Source organism: Rhinoderma darwinii, chromosome 10, assembly GCF_050947455.1.
Source record: "Rhinoderma darwinii isolate aRhiDar2 chromosome 10, aRhiDar2.hap1, whole genome shotgun sequence".
Classification (NCBI taxonomy): domain Eukaryota; kingdom Metazoa; phylum Chordata; class Amphibia; order Anura; family Rhinodermatidae; genus Rhinoderma; species Rhinoderma darwinii.
This window is the reverse complement of record NC_134696.1, coordinates 31,523,387-31,548,610: the sequence shown is the minus strand read 5'-3', so window position 1 is coordinate 31,548,610 and position 25,224 is coordinate 31,523,387. Positions and strand designations below refer to the sequence as shown.

Here is a 25,224-nt window from a genome sequence, read left to right as displayed (position 1 = left end):
ACCGGTGTCTCTGCGGGAGATTGCAAGTAAAGTGACACTTCCATCTAGAAATCACCAACATTACAATAGGGGGAATGTATGAAGACAGGCATTTCATACACCAGTCTTAAGAGAATAAAAAGTTTGAGTAAACGCGGACACATTTTTTAAGCAAAAGCCTCTTAATAAACGTGGTGCATCTTTCGGCCGTGCTGTGCCCCACAGTTGTTGCGCAACGACCGTAGCCATCAATTCCCCCACATCGGTAATAAAATAGAAAAAAAAAAACACCACGAGCATCGTCAGGGCCTTATATGCGACGCAGCACTTTAACGTCATCAGCGCTGCATCGCATACAACATCCTGCCGCTGCCCGGCATCATTACGTTGTATCAGGCGCGCTAATATGATGGAGTGGTTGTAGGGGAGAAGAGCGGAGAGGTAAATAAAAATAAATAAATTTTACTCTTTTTTTTTTTTTCTATTTAAAAACGGTCCATTAAGGAAGGGGGCAAGTTACAAGGCCCAGCACAAGCCTCTACCTTGCTATGCGCCCCATAGAGTGTAATCTAGCTGGCGTAGATATCCCAAAAGCCACGCCACCCTTTCCATAAAAGTGTCAACAGCGATGCATAAAGCTTTTGTGACTTTTCTATGCCTGAAAACTGGCATAGAAAGGTTGATAAATAACCCCCAATAGCTTAGACACATAAAATGCCTCGAGTTAGCCTCTTTTATATACAAATTTCTTTGTTTCTAGTGTCAGCCAGCTCTCCTGGTCTTTTCATTGGAAGATCTGGCCTGGTTATGATGTGCTGACCCCATAACTAGTGCACAGCTAGAGAGCAATGCTTCTAGGGGAGACTATCTTTGTAATATGGCATTCGAAAAATCAGCAAGCAGCAACCAAGGTTAGAATATAAACATTTATTCTGCTGATTTATGAATATTCGACTCGCTGGATCTTCCAGATCACACAACAAGGCCCCTGCAGGCTATTCTAAGCAAGGTCATCATACCCCGCATGTCTCTTACAGATCACCGCTAACGCTTTTACTTTTTACCGCATTTCTAGCATGCCATATTAGTGCAGGAACTGTTAGCAGGTCCTCAGGCAACGTTGCTGTAAAAGACATCTCCAACCAAGCTTCAAGGAGGCCGCATCACAGGGAAGAGGCTTCAATCAAATAAACATACAGCCGCAAATTATAAGCCAATCGCAGACAATAAGACTCCTTTTGTGTACAAACCAGGCCTCCTCCTGCACCCGTTTAGTAAGTGCTAGTTGTCTGTCTAATGCGCAGAATTAAAAGCGAGGCCTCATTAGCATTTTAAATGAGCGCCTGAATAATTGCTTAAAGCCCCGAGCAGCAGCGCTGAGCAGCTCTTACTAAATAATGGCAAGGGGAGGATCAGTAGATGAATCAGGCAGGGAGGGCAGCTCCGATAAGATAGCACCGAGCAATACATTTACAGCTCTGCCCCAGAATGCATTACAAGCCTGCAGAGCATATTAAAAAGGGAATGATTTTCAGTGGCGGCCATGATCAATTTCATTTAAATATTTTACTTACAATGCTCCAGCAAGTCCATATCATTAAACCGTTCAGAAATGTCACTCCGAACCACAGACCTGTCACAAGGGTATATTTTATTCACTCGTACACTTTCACTGGGAAGAAAAATCCTGATCGATTAAAAAGGTACGATATGAATTGAGGGTAATCACGGCAATCCATACCCAGGATGCATTTCTCCATTTGCAATAAAGACATTCAAAAATTAATCGTGTACACAAAGCCAATCAGAAAACGGTATAAAGTCGGACATACACTTGTCAGAATTTCTCTGCAAAAATCTGCAAGGTGACAACCTGATGGTTGGAGGCAATCACTCAACACTCCTCCGTTAGGGACTATATTTAACTTTTGAAGCAATACCAATCCTCTGTAGAATCGTTCAGGAATAGTATGGTCTTAGAATGGATCCCAAAATGTGGCGAAGAATAAAGCTTTCATCTACTAAGTTCCCATCTGCCTTTTTTTGTATTGAAAACAAAAATGCAATAAAAATTTTAACCATTTCAAATAAAGCACCATCTGCGGACTCGACCAATAGGGAATAGTACACCGTGCATAGACTAAACAGGAAAAAGTGATGACGTAACCCCATCATGGCACTCGTTCCTTGTGAACGGACTGATGAAGCCTACGGAGGGGATGCTTAATGTGTGTAAGTGACAGGTGTACCCTCTAAGTGCCTTGGATTCCGGATGCCAAGCTAGAAACGAGTTACGGCCATGACAAAGTAATTAGGAAATTACATTTTGGATTGCAGGAAATTGACAATTTCTTCAGGCAGCTCTCCTCTAATCCCATAGACAACAGCGAGAAATGTAGAAAGAAGAAAAAGCGGCCTCTGCAGAAGAAGAAGCGCAACATTAATAACATGAGCTCTGAGTAACTAATAAATCCTGCAAGGTTTCCAAGCAATGTTGAGCCAAGCTAAAGCCTGCCTGATAACCGAGCAGGACAACATAGTCTCTCCACAAAAGGGCAGATCAGCCGTAGACATGTTGAAGGCTGGTGACAGATTTACATGCTGTTCTCCAGCCAGCTTCACATTCTTCTTATAAACATTTTAATAACACCAACATTCAGCCCCCGGGGGAGATTAAAAGATCCCGGCTACATCTGTACAAAATCTTTCTAGTTGTTTGTAAAAGCATGAGCATTCCCAGGTCACCACATTTGAGGTATGGGTATGATGTCGCTGTTGTACCACCGCTATTTATTCACCGCAAACACCATAAAAGTAAACCCTGCGTCCCCCCAAACACTGTCTCTCTGTACGAGCAAGAGCGTTCCATGCACCTGTGTTTATAAAAATCGCCCTCGCTTGGCAGTGGCGATGGAAAGGAAGGGCCAGCTCGAAATGCACGTCTAAATAATTAATTCAGGAAGAGAGAGCAGATTCTGTTGTAAAAACCTTTCAGAAAAATCAAACCACCCTCTAAGCGCTTTATTGATGTTTAGACACAGGCTTATGCCGTCTGAAAAGGACGATTAAAAGTTGCATTATGAATGACTAGAAAAAGGGTATAATCCATCAGGTACATTACTCAAGACTACACAGGTTTAGCGGCTATGCCTCGACTGACTAACAGGGACTTTGCATTTGATACACAAGTGTTACTGCTAATCGGGATTTCCGTTGGGTTCCATATTTGCTTACAGGGTAGCCGCATATAGTCTTGGGACTTTAAGGCTCAGTGCACACGATGCGTATTACGTGCAGTTTTGCCGTGCGTATTTGCGTGTGGTAAATCCACAGCGTAATACAGTACCAGCAAAGTCAATGAGATTGCAGGAAATTTCATGTACACGCTGCGGTACTTTTCTGCCCGTAAATTGACCTGAGGTGCGTATTTAAAAATCTGCAGCATGTAAATTTATCTTGCGTTTCCGCTTGCTAATTGTATCTGCCGAATACAAAAGGAAAAATGCACCAAAATCCGCAGCATGAAAACACACAGATTTACTGATCAAAATGTAAAAACCGCACTGAAAAACGCACGATCTGGAGTGGTTTTTACCTGCGAATTTCCTGCATTTTGGTGCATATTTTCTGCAGCAAAATATGCAACGTGTGCATGCAGCCTTAGGCTATATGTACACAATCACATTCCAGAATTTGCTGCAGAAAATCCACATTAAAACCACAGGTAATTCAGCAGGTAAAATCTGCACTTAATATTGCTTTTTTAATGCAGATTTTACATTTTCATGCGAAAACAGGTGCAAGTTTTATGCTGCAGATTTTGACATTTCTTTTTTTTATGCAAAACTGACATTTAGAAATATGATTATAGGGCACGAGTGGGCACAATAACCGTATTTCTAAATAACTTGTATTACTGTTCCGTGCTGCCGTCGGCTCATAACTCTGCAGTAGGAAAGGGAGCACGTCCTGCTAGTCTGAAAAATCAAAAATGTGGTGTAAATTTAGCCTAAGTCATAAGAGGGAATTTAAAAGTCTTTACATCTGTTCCCTAGCGTAAAAATGTCACAGACAGACAAAACTGCGTCATTTCGGCTGTTTCTACCGCTCACCATGTAATATAAACTGGGTAGGGCTTAACAGAAGGGGCATGTCCGCCCACGACCCGATACATTTACTATAATTTGTGCCCAAAACTGGCGTAATTGATAGGTGAAACCTATGCCAGTTTCTGACCGGCGCAGATTTCGTTCTTTGGGGCACAGACAGCGGAGCGCGTGCCAGATTTAATTTAGAACCATGAGCCTCTGAATAAATTTGTTGATTCTTACACCAGCTTGTTTCTTTTTAAGACTGTAATAAATCTCACCTATAGTCTTCGGGAAAGATCTGTGACAATCACTTGGGAATTAAAATTTTGGCAATCTTGATTATTACCACTAGGCTTTCCCAGACCCCTAAAGAAGAAATCTGCCTAGTAATGCTCAAATACATCACCTGCTCCGATAAAGCTAAGAAAATTTGACGTCCCCCCGAGGGAGTAGTAACAGCGGCTACACTGGCTGTCGTCCACTATTCCCAGAAATACATAACTAACTACTGTACAGAATTTTTAACAGGTTGACAGGAGAGAAGAACCTATAAGCACATTTAGTAGAAGTGCGGTTATACTTCTTTCCCAGAATAGAGCGGTTTATAGTCTTCATATATATATGTACTAGCAGTCCATTGCCTTGACAGAGTTTGACATATTTGACATGGTTTTCATTTGCAGTGCTGGCCTTTTCATACCTCTCTTTCCTGTATAAGGACTTCTCCACAGGTTGACTATAACTTGCCCTGCGGTGCTTCTGAGATGCCCGCAGTAACTCATAATAAATTTACGTATTGGATCAACCAGCATTAACGGGCAAACGGCCATGAATTCAATGTCAACTACAGACAACAAGGGACGTGCAACATACCACCAAGTATAACACAGAAAAAAGAAGGATAAAAAACCATTGGAATGAGTATAATTTCGGGCCCTGTAGCTTGTCATGAAGACAGGTCAGAGGACAGTATTGGTACGTGTATTTGCCGGGACCTCATTTTCAGTTCTAAATCCGCAAAATTGAAGCGGAAAATAATGCAATATGCCGAAGCGGGATGCCTAAATTCCCACACTCCAAACTAACGACGAAGTCTAATTTCCCAGGCACAGGTGAAAGACGTGGTCAATAGATTCATTAGCGCTGATAAGACATCCGAGATCTGTGCTGTAAACCCATAAGATGTTCAACCTCCTGTTTAATCCTTTTCTCTCCTCATTTGTTGCTCAGTAGAAGGAGATGGTTTCATTCTTGCACTCTTAAATTTAACAGAGCACAACTCATCGGGGAGTCACAAAGCCGTGCAGGTGGCCACTACTGACTCATCCTTTCAGTAGGAGGCACGGGAAACTAGAAGATCAAATGTAATATGTCAAAGAGGACACCTGGACGGCTGAAAGGGCATTTCAAGCTGGAGAGAAACTGTATGCAAGTCGGTATTTATTCAGATGGGTTGTGGGAGGTTATATTATTTATCCAGATAAGGAATGGGCACCGCCGGTCCTTCCACGGTATGGGATCATAATATGGCTCTGTGCAATATGTATGTATTAGAGCCAAGAATTGGATTGGATCCTGTCCTGTGGAAAGCCTTTCGCAAGCCCTTCTGTTACCTGATCTCTAAGGACGGGATCTGATCCCTTCATTGGTTCTAAATATACGGCTCATGCACAAAGCTGAAAAACGGTCGCGTGCATAATCCCTTAGCATTAACCCTACATTACACCGAGTAGCATGGTCAAACTTCAAAAATGCTATGTTTAGCCAATTGATTATGGAAGTAAGTCTGTATCGCCCAATATTCCTAAGTGAAGGTCTGCCATAGTTCATATCATTCCTGGAAAACCATACTGTTTATGGGTAACATTGCAAATGAGACCAGGCTTCTTAAAATTACCCATGTAGGTTAGGCAAGACCGATGCATCTACATGGCCGTGTGAATGCCCAACCTCCAGATCTAGACTGTCCTGCAACGGTGCTGGATCTCACAATGGTTGTAGTCAATTATTGGCCGTGTCACTGCCACAAACATAGTGAGGGTAGCTGTATAAAAAGACTAGCGCAAGGAAAAAGTGGACTAGTGGTGGACAACCACCAATACGATTCCAGCTCCCATTTCTCTGTGGAAAATGAAACCAGTGACCAGAATGGTAGCTATTGGCAACTACTCCACTTTTACCTTGCATTATTTATAAATCTGCACTATTGTATAAATCGATGCAAGTCAATCGGTTTTAAAGAGGCTCTGTCACCAGATTATAAGTGCCCTATCTCCTACATAGTCTGATCGGCGCTGTATTGTAGATAACAACAGTGGTTTGTATTTTGAAAAACGATAATTTTTTAGCAAGTTATGAGCAATTTTAGATTTATGCGAATTAGTTTCTTAATAGACAACTGGGCGTATTCAAAAAATTCTCAAAAAGTGGAGACTCTAGAGAGGAAGTGCTACTTATTAACCGGTTTATCTATCATAGTATATCCTATGGCGACTATGGCATTGTTTATTCATTTCTTAGTGCTCATGCACACGACCGTGTTTTTCTCTTATTTTTTTGCGGATAGCACACTGACCCATTTCTATGGGGCCATGCACACATCAGTGTTTGTGGATCTGTTGTACCGTAAATGATAAAACATGTCCTATTCCGGTCCATTTTTGCGGACCAGTCATGCCATTTAAGCCTTTTGGTCCGCAAAAACAACGCACACTAAGCAATCCATGTGCTGTTGCATTTTGCGGATATGTTGCTATGAAATGCCTGGGAAATGTGATAGTGACATTCCTATGGGTGCGGACCTCGAAATACTGAAGACACTCGAAAACACGGCTGTAACATACAGACACACGAAACCGTTGTGGAAGCAACTCGAAGGCATTACGGACCTAAATATGGACACTAGGACCCATAGTTCGTGGCTCGATCAATGGAAACGGTTGTGTGCATGAGGCCTTATTATGTAATCGTTACATTTTCTTAAAAATAGTTTTTGTTTTTTTAAAGTAGTACTTCTAAATCGAAGGGCTTTTCAAAATACAAATTTCGAGGGAATAAAAACTAGTTTCGAACACCAACATGTCGTTTAAGAAGCCACAATATCCCACTGCCTTGGCTCTGACAACAAAGCGAATATCAGAAAATCTGTAGGTTGTAAGGAGAAGTCGTGCTGGCGGAGTGACCTGCATATTGTGCTTGGAAGCTGCTTGTGCTCTGCCGCTCTGTAATTTGTATTTAAAGCTTGCATGTCACACAGCTGTTTGTGCTTCTGTAGCAAGGCTCTGGCTGTATGCTTTATCCCTGCCCAGCTTCCAAAAACCGCTCAGACAGCCTGCCCTTCCTCTCCACCCCCTGCAGATTTACACCACAAAGAAGGACAGACAGGGTCATTAGAGGTAATAATGCATTGCAAATCAAGGTTTCCATCCCTCCGCACTCATTTAACGGTTAGCTTTTCTCAATCCGTGAACAGTCAAACCGCTCGATTAACACACTGCCATAAACCGTGCCAGGTTAGTCTCAGTATATTCCTACCAGTACACCTGCACCATGTAACGCAGATGAGAATGTAATCAATGCTATTCCACATAAGCAAAATTTACCAAACAGAATGGTCTATTACCCTTGGCATATTCCAGAAAGGAACGTTAATGATACTGTCTGAAAACCTGTAATCAATTTCTTTTCCACGGCAGCTCTATCATTATGCGGTGTTCGATCTGTGTGCCGGCGGGGATTTATTAAATCTCACAATGCAGGGGAGCCTGCGCCAATTGGATCTGGCTGTAAGAGTTTTCAGAACACAAGTGGGATTATTATTTTTTAGCAAAGTAAGAAAAAATAAAGAAACAAAAAAGGAGAAAAAACAGCTGTGCATTAAAGGCTAGGTAAACCTTTAAAATGAGATAGATAGATTAGATTAGATAGATAGATAGATAGATAGATAGATAGATAGATAGATAGATAGATAGATAGATAGATAGATAGATAGATAGATAGATAGATAGATAGATAGATAGATAGATAGATAGATAGATAGAACAGACAATATCAGTGTGTTTGGTGCAACTTTCTATTACAAAATTATTTTTCTTTTTGAGACACAGCTGCTTTGTATCCTATATACAGATAAGCTATATCTAGCGCTGAAACCCGTATCCGTCAACTGTGCCTCCCAGCAAGCAGCAGTGTATCTCGACGCTCCCGATATAAGGAGAGTACAACTGAAGTTACGCTTTAAAGCATGATCCGTCTTGGATGAAATGCCGCTTGTAATTAGCCAATACTTGCATTGGGTTTAGCAAGACGCCCTTTCGAATGGGTTTCATGCCATTATACTTGTGCCCACATACTAGATTAGCCAAAGTTCAATGTTCAAGAGGAGCATGGCTCTTAAGTCATCATTTTCAGTGGCCCATTTTGAAGATCTTTCATTGACGTCAACCCAAAAAGTTAGGCTCAGTAGCAACTTTCTAGGTGTATTGGCAACCTGGCTCCTGGAATTTACCCAGCCCTGATGTAGATCAATAAGTAATCCTCATCAGGTTTACAAAAAAATCCAATAATGGCCACTCATACCCATTTCTCATTTTTAATATGGAGCCTTTTAAACGATCAACCAATGTCTCTCTTACCTGATTTGGTCAAAATCAATGGAATTACCTTCCTACAGCAGAGCATTACCTTCCCATAGTACAGTACCATCTGTGATTTATTAGCCTCCTACAGATTCCCTTTCAAAACACATTTAAGCGATCATTTGTAAGCAGACTTGCAGCGCTTGTTGCAAGACATTTACATTTCTAAGCCGGAGAAGTCAGTGCTACAAAGTTAATCACACTAATTAATTCCGGGTAGACAGCACAAGACAAGATGAAGAAAGGGTTTGTCTCTTCACAGCAAAGCTCTGTATAGTCTAGTAGAGGGACTGGCAACCATCAATAATAGAGATAAATCACATTATCCATGACGGGCGGGACTAAGCGTGATGAGTGACGATAATCAGAGTTTCTACGTTTAGAAGCAAATTAACTCTCCTACAGGAGGAAGAAAACGTGCCCTCCTTATTGCCACCTACAGATGGGTAAGTGACACTAGAAAGAAGAGTTACAGTCTAGCTACCTATAGGTGGACCTAGAGAGCGTTTTTTACCTTCTGGAGGAGACCTAATTTGCATACTTGTCCCAGGGAGCATTGCCTGTAAGACTCTAGACCAGTTGGATCTCCGCAAGAAGAACCAGTACCTTCCAAGTTTATGAGTAGTGGTATTACGATATAGCCAATGGTGAGATCATTGAAGGCTTCTATAAAAATGTGGTAATGCCCCACAATCAGGGTCACTTCATCCATACATATAGCAATCATGTACATGTAATACGGATAAAGGATTACAAATAGATTGGGACTGAAAATTAAAGCTAATGGGAGGGTAAGGCTATGTTCACACGGAGTATTTTGCAGGAGGAATATCTGCCCCAAAATTCCGTTTGGAAGTCCGAGGCAGATTTTCCTCTCCCTGCACGCCGTTTTTCGCTGCGTTTTTCGCCCGCGGCCATTGAGCGCCGCGGGCATAAAACACCGCAAAATACGCTTTCTCTGCCTCCCATTGAAGTCAATGGGAGGTCAGAGGCGGAAACGCCCGAAGATAGGGCATGTCGCTTCTTTTTCCCGCGAGGCAGTCTTACTGCTCGCGGGAAAAAGACGCCGACGCCTCCCATTGAAATCAATGGGAGGCATTTTCGGGCCGTTTTTTTGCGATGCGGTTTCCGCGTCAAAAAAACTCGTCAAAATACTCTGTGTGAACATAGCCTAAAGGGGAAAAAAACCTCAGATTAAGGCAGTTCCCTAATACTACAGGGTGATCCAAAAGTTTCTGTACATATTCCTACATATGGAGATTTTTTTTAATCTCACTGTATTATCAGAATTCTCCCAATTGCAAGTCACATGGGGCTGTAACCAATAGCTTCCGCAAAAACCGCCATTCAAACAATACAAAGACGCCTGTATTTTTCTGTTTTCTGCAGTGAAAATGATATTCGATTTAACCTGAATTCCCCTTGGCCCTGCAGACTTATTACATGTGCCTCTCCTGCTTATAAACGGAAGTATTTCCAAATAATAGCATTATATGAGGGAATTGCTCATAATACAATTGCATAATACAGTATTTCAAACCGTGCCCTACAAGAGCTTCACGAACATAATATATAGGATTTATTCCTCTACTTTGGTACAATAGAAAAAAATAATAATAAAGTACAAAAAAAAACAAAAAACAGAACTGGTGCACTATAAACCATCTTCTAAACTGCAGAGTGAGAACAACGTGAAACGTGGGAAATTGAGATCATCCTTTTGGCGTTATCATAAATGATTAAGAATATAATACAATCCACTTCCTAATGTTTCATTGTTACCACCAAGGGGGGAAAAAAATAATTTTAACATAAGAAAACATTAGGTTTGTTGCAAACAATACACACAGTGACAGAAATATTATAGGTTTCCATCTGTCTATAGATATAACATGCACAACAATTTAATTTTTATGGCTCCTATGTGCGTCATGTTCACTGTGAGAGCTCAAACCCCATGGTTATAATTGTGAGCGAAAGAGAACGCACATGCTAGATTTTTTCGTTTACGTGATAAGAAATATTTTTTTTTGCTATAAATGACAATTATAAACCAATGGCTAAAAACGACTTGTATAGAAGAGGCGCCAGCACTGGAGAACATGCAGTATGCTTTGTGCCTTTACAGTCAGTTCAGACTTCAGTACAGAGGAGCAGATCCGATAATGGGTAGAAAAGTACCATTATGACCCAGATTCAAAGGCTGGCTGGAGCATGGAAGGCACAAGGCAAATTAACAGCTCCTTGTAGTCAGAGCCCTGTAAGCCGGCTGTCTCTGGTGGTGCTGCCTCAGTGCACAGCACACGCTCCAGAGGAAGTTTTGGGAGCAGATGGTGACATCACTTCAGCTTATGCAGGGTATAAGCAGCTGCTTCCAAATCCTAACACGTACATGGAGTATACAGAAGACTAGCATCTGATATACAGCTCCCTAACCCAAATACATGGACTGTACCAACAATAGAAAAAGGAAACCACAGTCGTCATGTGCTTGTAGCTCACACCATCAATAACCTGGGACCCCATTACTAGAGCACACCACCACAAGTCAACGTTACACCTAAACTGTGAAAGAAATAAAAGCGCTATGCTGTCGATCTGCGATGTTACCGCTATATTTCACAGCAATGGACACTAATATGACCTAAACACATGGTCACAAACATATGTTTCATTCTTTTTTCCCATATCCATCTTATTTATTTACACCAGCAATCTAAGTGTGTTTTTCCATCCACTTGAATGGTCAACCTTCGACAACCAGAACTAAGCGAACTGACCTTGCCCAATTAAAGGTGTTTTCCAAAAATGTACAATTATCACCTATCTACAGGAAAGATGGTAATTGTCTGACCGCTGGGGGCCCCACGATTGCAAAATCGGGGGTCCTGAACCCGGTTTTCCTCCTCACTGCTCAACCACGGTCGAATGGAGCGGCAGTCGAGCATGAACGATCCTGCTCCATTCAAAGTCTTGGAGAATGATAAAACAGTCGAGTAAAGTGCTCGGCTATTTCCGTCGGTCCTATAGACATTGAATGGAGCGGCGGGCACATGCTCGAATACCGCTCCATTTAAGCTCCTCCTCAATATGGAAGGTGAAGTAAGTAGTATTTAGGGATTCAGGATGCCCATTATCGCAATGGGTGGGGCCCCCAGTGATCAAGCAATCATCACCTATTCTGTGGATAGGTGATAACTGTCGATTTTGGGACAACTCCTTTAAGGGCCTAACCCAGCATGGATAGCAATTAATTTGAATGACCATCATGCTGCACTGACACAGCAGTAGCTGCCACAGGGAAAATGCATGGCTTGGTCAATGGGCCGGCTAAAAAAAACGAAAAAGTTGAGTTGAGATGCAATACCAGACATAGCCCATGTACTAGAGCGAGACTGTTCCTGGAAAAAAAAAAAGCTTTTTATTTTTTTCCCATAACCCTAGACAATCTCTTTAATTATTAGAAGAGCATTGTGGATGGCTGAACGTTGCATAATAACTCATACAATCTTTCTTTCTATTCTGCACATCTGATATTGAATACAAGCAATTTTATAATTAGCCAAATGTATAATCAAGGTGTACACATGTAAAAGGCCAGAGTGTTGTGTGTAGATTTAAAAAAAAATGTTAGTTGTCACCATAAGGCTACATGCACACGTTGCGGAATTTGGTGCAGAAAATTTGCATCAAAACTCCAGATAAAATCTGCACCTAATGGTGCGTTTTTAGGTGCTGTTTTTACATTTTGATGCGGAAGTCGGTGTGTTTCGTGCTGCAGATTTTGGTGCATATTTTATTTTTTATTCTTTTCAAATCAGTCAGATACAATTCCCAAGTGGAAATGCAAGATAAATTGACATTCTGCGGTTTTTAAAACATGCGCCAAAGGTCAATTTACTTGCAGGAAAAAAATCTACAACGTGTAGATGAGATTTCCTTGGTTGATACTGTATTATGCTCGAAAATACGCGCTGCAAACCCGCACGTAATACGCATTATGTGCATTTGACCTAAAGGCTTGTATACACGTGGCAGAGCTGTGCGTATGAAGCCTGCACGGCAGAGTGTGGGGGCCGTTAATACAGAAACGCAGGACCTTCGTGTACTCCTATACAGAGATTCTCCCCTAAAAGCAATGCTTCTAGGGAAGAACACCTTCGTACATATATGGAATCTGGTGAAGAATCTCATGACTTTTTTCAGTCCGATTTTTAGGGAATCGGACAGAAAAAAATCCTTTGTATGTAATCCAAGGCATATGGAAGCATAGTAAGGGTCCAAAGTACTGGTGGCGTATTACAGCTCCATCCAACTTGGAAGTTGTACAGAAGCGTAATACAGCCACGTGAATAAGTCGCATTAGTCATGACTTGTAGGGAAAAAAATTCTAAGAAAGGGAATAATGAGGACACTACATTTAAAGAGGCTCTGTCACCACATTATAAGTGCCCTATCTCCTACATAAGGAGATCGGCGATATCATGTAGGGTACAGCAGTGCTTTGTATTTAGAAAAACAATCTATTTTTACCACTTTATGAGCGATTTTTAGCTTTATGCTAATGAGTTTCTTAATGCCCAAGTGGGCGTGTTTTTACTTTAGACCAAGTGGGCTTTGTACAGAGAGTATGTCGCTGACCAATCAGATTTCCAGCAAGGCAAACGTAATCTCGTTTTAAATGAGTTTACATTGTAATCTCGCGAGATTACGTTTGCCTTGCTGGAAATCTCACAGAAAAGCTTCAGAAGTGACAGGATTCTGAATACACATGACGTCCTGGCTGGAGGTAATGTATATTCATTGTCAGGACACTGCAGTAATGTTAGTGTTTGTGTATGTGGCTGCACATAACGATATAACTATTGCTAGTGCAGTGTAAATGAATAGAGAGAAGTGTATGACGCTGATTGGTCACTGATTAGACCAAGTGGGCGTTGTACAGAGGAGTGTATGACGCTGACCAAAGTAAAAACACGCCCAGTTGGGCATTAAGAAACTCATTAGCATAAAGCTAAAAATCGCTCATAAAGTGGTAAAAATAGATAGTTTTTCTAAATAAAAAGCATTACTGTCACCCACATTATAGCGCCCATCTCCATCGCATGAAGTAAACAAACAGCACCTGACCAAGCCAATTGACTTTAATGGGTTTCTTTATGGTGTCAGTCGTATTCTGAATAAAATACTGTAGCACGCTGCGCTAATTTGTTCCGCAAAAATGATGAAATCTGCGACAGAGGCCCCCGCCGGAGTGCATCTCAAACACAATGAAAATAAGCTAGTAACATACGTATACGGCAGGCTTTATCACACACATTGCACTTGTAGTTCTATAAAGGGACACCGCTTGCCCAACTCTGCAATGAAATAGCAGCCACAAAGGTTGAGGTGTAACATGAATATGTAGGGATCACATTTTACACTTTATAAACTTTCCATCTCATCTCCTGTAACATGAGAAGTGACCACTGACCACTAGAAGAAGCAGCATAAAGTTAATCTACCGAAGAATGCGCTTCTTAAATCCCTAGATCAAAATAACAACCTTAATCAGACGATTGCATGCTGCTTCATTACCCAAGCCCACTGTCCCACCGGGCACATATACAAGAATTACTGCCCTACAGATGTTGAAGATAATGGCATAAACCTGCCCAGAAACACACCTTTATAGGCAGATCACATAATGCTTCTAAGCTGGGGGGCAGCATTGAGAGGGCACTAAATCAGAGACTCCACACAACTCTCCGTCATGTGCGGCCGACAGGTATCTGTGTGCACAGATTCATGTTGTTTTGCAGACAGCCCTAATGCACGGTGCAAAACCAATACTGACAACAAAAGACTTGGCCTTTATTGGCGTTAATATCCCTGAGCAATTATGGGAACTCAGCAGGAAATTCTGCCCAGAATGGAAACCTTCACATTGTAATTCACGATTTCTCCACTGCTTCGGCAGTAACTCCCGATATACCTGCTAATGTGAACAATAGTACAATTCAGGCAAAGGGATTATTACACCAAGCATGAACGACGCAACAAAGCTGCACTCAAAACTAGCAACAGAAATAAGAATTAGATGTGCACGCCATTCTTAATATATACAAAGATCTTCGTGAAATGGGGAGGGGGGGGACGTCGTATCATTAAGTTCTTTAATATATTCCTCATCTGAAAAAAAGCTGTGATGGTCTAAGGGTCAGTTTACACAGGGTTTAATGACGCGAAAATCGTGTCTGAAAACGCGCCAAAAAACGTCCGAAAATGCCTATGGATTTCAATGGGAGGCGGAGGCGTTTTTTTCCCGCAAGCAGAAAAACAAACAGTCTCGTAGGAAAAAGAAGCAACATGCCCTATCTTCGGGCGTTTGCGTCTCTCACCTCCCATTGACATCAATGGGAGGCAGAGAAAGCGTATTTCTCTGCGTTTTTTGCCTGCGGCGCTCAATGGCCGCGGGTGAAAGGCGCAGCGAAAATCGCCATACAGGTAGAGCAAAATCTGCATCAAAATTCCAAACTGAATTTTGAGGCAGATTTTCTGCCTGCAAAAAAACAGTGTGAACCCAGCCTAAAGGGGTAGTCTGATTTAGACAAACCATTTTTGTTTTTTCCCTTTTAGATTATATTGAGCAAAAAGAGGGATGCATGATCAGGACCACTGTCTTTAAAGGGTGTGGAAACCATGGACTATCCTCATTCCTTCATTAATTTCAGCCCTCTGATATTCCGATTGCAAAGCTTCACTACAGTAGTTTAAGAATTTTGTGGCTGATTCTGCATGTCCAGAATGCTGCTGTCTTCACTAGCTCTCATGTATAAGCACATCTTTCTCTCTATATCGATAGCATGTGCGATTCCCCATCTGCTATCCTCCCTAGCTACACTCTAATTAGAACAGCCAGTCCTCCATGCACACCTGGATGCTTTTCTTCCTCTCCACTCTCTGATCTGTCATGTACAACCTTGCTCCCCTCCCTGCAGAGATCTCTGAGGCTTGTTCACGCTACTGCAAATTTTGCATGTATTTTTTTCACCAAAAGAACCTAAAAACACAATAAATATATGTAAAATGAATATATAGAATTATAGAATCAAATTCTGGCTTTGGATTAAAAAAAAGTTTTGACTCTCAGAATATGACAACGCAAAATGTGCAGTGTGTTCCAACAGCGGATAAGATTGGGCACCATATATTAGTGCAACACTAGCCACACATCTATGAATTATTTACCGCATTATTATACCACCTATTTATACCCTGATGTACACCACACAACTTACATATGCCCCCACATTATAGACTGAACTACCAGCAAAACCCCAAACAGAACTACTACCAAGCAAAATCTGCGCTCCAAAATCCAAATGGCCCTCCCTCCCTGCTGAACCATACAGTGTGCCCAAACAGCAGTCTACGTCCACGTATATGGCATCGCCATACCCGAGAGAACCCGCTTAACAGTTTGAGATATTTGTCTTCAGTGGCACAAACAGGGCACAACATATTGCCTGAAGGGGTGTCGTTTCCAAAACAGGGGTCACTACTTGGGGGTTTTACTAATTTACCTCAGAGCCCTGCAATAGTGGGCCAATGCTGACCTCAAATGCGCATGGTGCTCTTCACTTCTGAGCCCTGTCATATGTCCAGGCAAATGATAAATGCCTTGAGGTGTGTAGTTTCCAAAATGGGGTCACGTCTTGTGGGCTTCCATTGTGCTCTGGTACCTCAGGGGTTTTGCAAATGCAACATGGCACCCAAAAAACATTCGAGAAAAGGTCCGTTAACAGCTCGATCCTGTGACACTGAAAATTATATCTATCACATAGGTGTACATAGCCTTTAACAACTAGCACCAATCAACGACATTGGCGCACGTTTGCTTCTATCACAAGGAGCTATGTATGGGGACAAGCGCTCCTTACTACAATTGCTCGTCCCCATCTTTATAGGCTAAACAAATCCATAGACTTCTATAGACCGAATATATACCAAAATTGTATGCGTTCGGCCAGGATACCTCACAATACACCATTCTTCCACCAATCATAACATAATTTGGCCGAAATATCAGCTAATACCTCATGTTTATCATTTGCGCAGGATTCACTCTGGCCTTGTAATGTTGGGGGAGAATGGGGTGTCCGTACTTTGAGTGGTGCAATTAGAAGGGGCTGGACAGCCCGCCTGATCTAATAGTATGGGCGTGGCTAACAGAAATAATGCTGCACTCAACATAACTGTGTGACTGGCATCTTATAGGAGCCTTTTTCTCAGCGCAATGGTTAGGCTATGGCTACACGGCAGCTATGTCCACCACACAGTGAAAGATCAATATGTTGTGCTGGTTGTATCGCAGTAATGGAAGTGAATGTGGCTGCAGTGTGAACGGTAGTTGTGGCCCTTCAAGTTTGGATTTCTTGCAACTGGTGTCGCAACTCGGCAGCATTCATTTCCATTACTACGATGCAGCCAGCGCAACACTGCGATCACACAATGACCTGTGTCATGGCCAAAGTCTGTGTGTAGCCCTAGCCCAATACTAAGCAACCATACCTCAAGAATGGTAGGTGTGTGATAGAACTTTGCACCTGTGCTTCCGCACTCCATATAACATTGTATCTGGTCTGCATTAGTCAGTAAGTATGGTCTTTTTGTGTTATTTTGAGAAGATCGGATCCCATTTTCAGTGATTTGTTTGGAATACACCAAATGTAGCAATGATGATAATGCTGAAAAGAAGTAAGCATGCCTGACAATTTCAGACAGGTGGAAAATACTATGAAAAGCACTCATTTCAAGTTGCATCAGCCAAATTATCAGAGTTCTTGACAGGCTCAACCATTAGCTCTGATAAAACAGAAACAGGATTTGAACAAGTGCGGCTACAATGACTCATTGACAATAGTGGCTACATGATGTCTACTGGTGATAACACAACTAATGGAACCTCTACGTGTGCAATACAGGTTGGTCACGGACTGTGAAATTAGTCATATTTAATGGACACGGAAAGATTACATGCATTTACTGTAGTTGCGACCATTTTACCAGGACATGTCCCTTTAAAAGAAACGGGGCTAAGACAACCCGCAATCTTCTTATTCATGGCTTCCACTTAAACAGAGTGCCCCCATATTAAAACGAACAAGGAACTATGAACTCACCAATTTGAAATCTTGAATGCTACATATGAAATATGGAGTGTTGGGTCTTCGGCTCTCAATATACACGCAATCTGGAGGAGGGGAAAAATATGAGAAATGGTTACATATCGTGACAGAAATACAATTCTAATGGCAGAATACTTCCATATGGATCACAACCGGTTTATTATATGTTCAAGGGGGTTAAACACATTTTCTATCAGATGTTATCCAACAGGGGGTGCTGTCCCCAAATTTAGTCAATGATGGTCACATAAGTTTTACATTATATTCAAGAAGGTTAAATAGTCATCCGAAAACAAGTTATACATTTTATAGCCACTGACATCATACTTGTTCTCAATATTTTTCGATCAGCATGTGCTGCCAAGCCAAAAACTATTTCAGCATCTGACACCAATATTCATGATGTAAGTATTGGGCAGGCAGAAAACCCCAAGAAGAACCTGAAACGATGTCACATAAGTTAAAGGCTATGTACACTTTTATTTCAGTCCATGTTTTATCTGATTTGAAACAAATTTAAATAGATTTTCAGTAAAACATAATTTTTTTGACTTTTTACGATACAGCTTCTATGTATAGGTTACATAGAAGCTGTATCGGCCTCTCTTAGCCAATTCCGTCAGGTTAGCTGTACTGACAGCTTTGCTAAAAGCTGGTCCTGCGTGTCTCAGACACAGCATCCAGTTAAGGCTTCGTTCACATCTATGTCGAGGTTCCGTTTGCACTAACATTGATTTCAATGGTAATGCTTCCGTTGCTAAAGGTTTCAGTTTGTCTCCATTCCTTTTTTCGGCAGAATCAAGGGTAGTCGACTACGGAAAAAAACTGAAAGCTTATGGAACGGAGACAAATGGATACCATTTGCAATGATAGAATTCTGTACATTGAAATCAATGGTAATGCAAACGGAAAGCTATGGTTTCCGTTCATGGGCTCCCCTGACGGAAAGGTCTGACGGAACCCATGAACGGAAGCCCGACGCAGATGTGAACGAGGCCTAATAGTGAACACATCTTAGTTTAATGTGATTGTTTTTAGCTGGATCATTTGCGTCTCTGACCCACTCTCAGCCAAACCGTCAGTACAGTTGAACAGGATACATAGAAGCTGTAAATCTGTAAAAGGTCAACATTTTAGCTTTAAAAGTATACATAGCCTTTATAGGCGTTTACAGAGTTATTTCAAAAATTGACCAAGGTAGGAGGGAAGCAAAAAAATAAATTAAAAACCACATTACTCACCTCACAGATCCCTGTCGTTCTAGCACTGCGTTCCTCCCCGCCGCTGTTTATTTACATATCTGTAGCGATGACGTGCCCGTATACCCACGTGATCGCTGCAGCCAAGCACTGGCCTCAGCTGCAGCGATTATGTGGGTACACCAGCACATCATCGCTGCAGCTATTTCAATAAACAGTGGCGGGAAAGACCTGAAGCGGCTGCGCTGGAACGACGGGGATCTGTGAGGCGAGCAATAGCTTTTTTTTGCATTTCTCCTACCAATTTTTTTTAAATAACTTGGAAAACCCCTTTAAAGGACTTCTAATCTATAATCTTACATCTTAATCAAATGGATCATAAAAAAAGATTCTAGTTTTGAGAAATATTTTCTACATCCAGAAGGTGAAAACCTTTACAGCCCTTTAAATTTTAACAGTGCAGGGTTTGCCACAATGTATCAAATCCTCTGCGCTAAACAGCCTGGAATCCAGGTAGATAGATCTTACCTATAATGATACATTGCAGCAAACACTCAGGACAGGAGAGATTTGTGCTGCTTATGTGATTGATACATTGTATCAAACTCTCAGATCGGAAAATGATTACGCCTGAAGAGTATTTCAGATTATGGATATAAATAAGAATGCTTCAATTTACTGGCAACAAGTAGAAATCTTGAAACTGAAGCACCATCATTGTATAAAGAAAACGCATACAGCTTTCTACTGTGTTTTAAGTTTTACTAACACAAGACTGGATCACCCCTGCAAGAAGAAACCCATCGTACTTCTATACGATGATGACGTGTACATAATAAAGCAATAAAGACACAAAGAAAAATACATTCACCACAGGCCAAATATCACTCCGTAATGATTGCATCTGGTATAAATAAAGCCCCTTGTCATGACCCGCCATAAGAGCATTATGATAATGCCTCGCTCTACCACCCCATTACAAGGCACGTCATTGTGAATCACAGGTCAGGAGCTTGACAACCGCCCCTCATTATATTTAAGCAATATACACAATACATCAGGGGGGATTAGAAGTGCACAGTAATTGGGAGGAAGTCGTCAGCAAGGGCAATGTCTGCAACTACAAGGCAGAATTCTGTGCATTAAAACAATAAATGGTGGAGGGAGGGGGATCTACCATAGAGCTTGATGGCTGTTCTCAAGTCTCTAAGGGTCCCCTTACACGGCCCGATGTGGGCCGCGTAAATGAGAGCAGATCAACTAGTTAGCGCGTTGATCGGCGCTAGCTTGCTCCTTTCACAGGGAGCTATGTATGGGGACGAGCGCTCTTTAATTCGATCGCTCGTCCACCGTCCATTTTTATCATGTCGGCAGCACATCTCTGTTTACACAGGGAGATGTGATGCAGACAACTATAATATTTTCGGTTGAATAAACGATAGAATCAACCGATGAACGAGCGTTTGCACATTCTTCTGCTGATCGTTGCCCTGTTTATACTGGGTAGTTATCGGGAACGAGCATTTTGTAAACACTCTTGCCTGATAATTGGCCAGTGTAATGGGGCCTTTAGGCTGTATTCACACACACACACACACACAGGTTCTGCTGCATCTATGCGCCGCTGCATACTCGAAGGCCAGGATCATACATACTTTTAGGGTATGTTCACACTGCGTTTTTTTGCAGGCAGAAAATTCTGCCTCAAAATTCAGATTTTGACCTGCCTGCGCCTTCTTTGCAGCATTTTTCGGCTGTGGCCATTGAGTGCAGCGGGCATAAAACGCAGCAAACAACGCTTTCTCTGACCTCTTATTGATTCCAAAGGGAGGTCAGAGATGGAAACGCGGAAAAAGCATGTTGCAGGAAAAAAAAAAAAACGCCTTAGCCACCCATTAAAATCAATGGGAGGGGAATTCGGACGTTTTTTAGCACAGTTTCCACATCAAAAACCGCGCCAAAAAAATCTAGGTCTTAATGCAGTTTTTGGCTCAGTTTTTGGAGTCAAAACCTTTCCTTACTTTTGGATGCACTTCTGGCTTTGACAAAAAAAGGAGCCTGGACCGCAAAAAGATAGGACATGTCCATATGGGCCGCATTTTGCGGTCCAGGCTAATTGAAATGAATGTACACGGCCATGTGCACAGCCCACTATGGTCATGTGCATGAGGCCTTTGGCCTTGTTCACACAGCATATATTCGACGTGTTTTTGGCGCGTTTTACACTCGGAAAAATGCTTGCTTTAAGCTTCCCTTTGACATCAATGGTCAAACGCATTGTAGTGCACACGACGCGGTTTTTATCCGCTTGCCTGTTTAAAAACGAGTCATGTAAAAAAAGCTATGTCAGGTCAATTCTTGGTGCCGAAAACTTGCTTGATTCCCATAGTCAATGGGAGTCCTAATTACGTGACCAAAAAACGCGCTGAATACTTTAAACAGCGCTTTGCAAAAAACGCTAGCATTTGACGCGTTTAGCACTTTGTGAACAATGGTTCACCTAAGGGTATGTTCACACAGGCACTATTTCACCGCAAATCCAAACCAGATTCCACAAGGAATCAGGTCTGAGAGTCTGAACTAAATAGTGTTGAATTTGGTGTAGATTTCCATTCCCCATTTACCGCTGCGGACAACAGGAGACCGGATTAGAAAAAAAAAAAAAAAACATAAAAAAAAACAAAAACACATACTCCCCTCCCCTGGTGCTCCTGTTGCAACTCCTCCCTGATTCTCCGGCTGGTCTTTGTGCAGGTGGGGGGCGGTTTCATTCCATGTGGCCTGCAGGAACGTAATGCTATGGAAGCGCCAGGGGAGGTAAGTATGGTCTTTTTTTTTTTTTTTTTTTTTTTTTTTTACTTTAAAATGGATATAGGGTTGTTTTTCTTTTATTTGCAATTTATGCTGTAGATATGCAGCGATTCCACACACACAAAAAAACAACATTTGCCATTTGTTTTGGATTTTCACTTCCCCATGAAACTCAAATGGGGAAAATCTGCAACAAATGCGCAGCCAAACTAAAGCACAAATTGACATGCTGCAAATTTAAAAGTCTGCGGCGCAGCTCAATTTCTTCATTGCATTTTTCCACAGAAAAAATGAAAAGAAAAGAAATGAACAGAATGACAAATTAGATCCCCTTTTTAAAACCCCATTACAGCTCATATATAATCATAAAAATTCCAATGGAACAGAGTAAGGGATACTGTAACGCATTTGGCTTATAACCCCATCCTGAGGTAGCGAGGCCATACATTAAATCTCCCACATCCCGCACAATTTACTTAAGCGCACTGCTGCCAATGTCCTTGTCACCGGTAAGGCAGTTACTCAAGCACTGACAGCTCTTCATAAAGTCTTGGGGAGAATACAATGTTTTCCAATACGGCTGCTTATTTCATAAAAAAGAGCCATAAAGCAAACAGAGATTGAAATCACTGAGGAGTCAGGAGGCGTCTGAATTCATAATTTTATCTCCCAGCCATCAAAGACTTGTCTGCGGCTGACAAGTGAAATGGAAAGGCTGGCTCATTGTGACCTGGCTTTGTGTAATTCATTTACAAGATAAAATAAGTGAAAATATCCATCAGCGCACCCCACATTCTGCAGATGACAAGTCTCCTTACAGCGGACGAAAGAGTCTGGAGAGAAACAGCGCACGTCTCCTAAGCAGCCCCTTCCATACAGAAGCTAATTATTTTTTTTTACCACACTCCTTTCCATTGACCCGGTTTGGCTCAGCAATGAGCAAGGGGGGGGGGGGCCAAAAAATAAAAAAAATATTATATTTTTTGACCCCCACTCATTGGATAGAAAATTGAGGCAAACCGGGTCAATGGAAAGGAGTTGGTTTTTTTTTATTGTGGCCAAGCTGCAGCCTAAGGCTGGATTCACACGAGCATGTTCGGTTCGTAAAGGACGGAACGTATTTCAGCCGCAAGTCCCGGACCGAACACAGTGCAGGGAGCCGGGCTCCTAGCATCATAGTTATGTACGACGCTAGGAGTCCCTGCCTCTCCATGGAACTACTGTCCCGTACTGAATACATGATTACAGTACGGGACAGTTGTCCAGCAGCGAGGCAGGTACTCCTAGCGTCGTACATAACTATGATGCTAGGAGCCCGGCTCCCTGCACTGTGTTCGGTCCGGGACTTGCGGCTGCAATACGTTCCGTCCTTTACGGACCGAACATGCTCGTGCGAATCCAGCCTAACAACAAAAAAAAACAAAAAACGCACCCACAGATGCAGCAGACTCATCCCATGAATTATTAATGGTGGCCTGTTTCATTTCTGCCACAGTTCGGCAGTTTGCATTCGCATTGTTGCATGCAAATTATCCCCATTAATTATCACCATGGGGATGGTCTGCTTGAGGTATCAGACGCTGTTTTCGTGGAGGAATACGTCACGGAAACCTCGTCAAGAAGTGACATGTCATTTTTTCTTCCAGTGAGGTGGTTTGCTATTCCGCCCGCTAAAAAATTAGCCTCATCTGAACAACATGCAGTTTCCTATTGCCAAAAATGGGAGCCTGGTTATCGAAGGAATTCATGCGGATTGCGACTGCGGAAAACGAGAGGGAATCCGCGTGAAATTTCCGTTGTGTGAACAGGGCCTTAAAAACCGTTTGGAAAACTGCTAGACATAAACCTTGTACTGAATCTACTCTGCAAAGGGCACATAAGCTTCTTTGTGACCAATGGTAGGGGCATCGATATAATGTCAGCATCAAACAATTCCATCTGCGGCCTCATTATCTGCAGGGCATCCTGAATCAAACGCCTGGGGCGTTCAAAAATGCACAACCCCTCAAAAATGAGGTCACGGAGCTAAATGAATACATTGAAAGGTGACATGGAAGGCCGTGAAAAACACATATACTAAAAGTTAAAAGTAACATCCATTATCCTAAGAAAAAATTCCTAATACCTTCTCTAATACAGCAATTAGAATGGCTATTGTATGTACCCGTACTTTTCCAGGGCCCCCCTTTTCCGCCACGGCTCCTGTGATCACTTGTCACACCGCTTGAGAACTCTATACTGCATTAATTCCACCGAACAAAGCTGCAGCCATGGCTCTTTTCTGTTTCATCTCGGCTCTGTAACTAAACAGAAATAAGCTCAGGCTACAGTATTGTTCTGAGGAAATTGATGACACAGAATGCCCAGACACCATAAAAATGAAGAGCATGAGTCAAAGATAATAAAAAGCGATAACAAAAGGCAAAAAAATGGAAGGGATCACTGGGTGTAGGAGCAAGGATTCACCTGCTAAAGTTTATTCTCACAAAACTACTGTGCATAGAGCTAAATGTTCTCTGCCTAACTTATCAGGAGTGGTAGCTGACATGTAGATCTGAAGAAATGTCACAAATTTCTATGAAACAGCGCCCCATGTGGCTGGAGGCCAGAATGGCACCTTAGTTGAACTGCACAACACAGGGCTCCTTTGCTTTAACATGCATGATGATCTATTATGACACCCACAGAACAGTGCATTAATCCATGTATACCCAAAGTATCACCACTGGCACACAAGCTTATAAATATGTATTAAAGGCGTCCATTTTCCTTTAGTTGTCCTTCTCCCGCTGTTGCTAGGGTTTAATGTACGGTTGGCATAAATTAGATTTCTTCTGTTTAAACTCACTCGTGACTGAATACTAAACGGAAGATATTTTTTCAGAACAGAATTAATGACAGCTAATTGTAATCCGCAGCTCCCAAATTTATAAAAACAGCCAAGCAGTTCATACGGCGAGCGCCACAACACCCACTCAATTAGCTTCATCTCCTTACAATACCAAAGACTCTTCACTGCTGTGTCAGAGATACATTAGTCCACTTTGCTCAACGTGTAGAAACGTATAGGCAGTTTTATATTATGTAGGTTCTGTGTACAAGTATTTTGTGAAGTCAAGCGGAGATTTGGCCCCCAGGAAACCATGTGAATGAGTAAAATTGGGATATAGATATTCAAATAACATTCTCATCACTTCTGTGTTCATATCCCATCTCCTTGTTGTTGGCCCTCTTCCTTTAAAAACTCTTAAGGCATAAATTGCTATTTTTAAAAAAAATGGGGTTTCCTCATATGGACTACACTGAAGTGAATGGGTCTGAGCTGCAATACCAA

General features: G+C 41.9%; 1 protein-coding gene across 9 annotated transcripts in view; it reads right to left on the bottom strand.

Annotated features, from left to right (window-relative positions):
• RERE (arginine-glutamic acid dipeptide repeats) overlaps positions 1-25,224 on the bottom strand; it is a 288,010-nt gene that overhangs the window by 114,183 nt on the left and 148,603 nt on the right. For all 9 annotated transcript variants that reach the window (XM_075839693.1, XM_075839692.1, XM_075839695.1 and 6 more), the window contains one exon: positions 17,875-17,945. In XM_075839693.1, the coding sequence (XP_075695808.1) occupies positions 17,875-17,945 (71 nt within the window). The remainder of the gene's footprint in view (positions 1-17,874; positions 17,946-25,224) is intronic.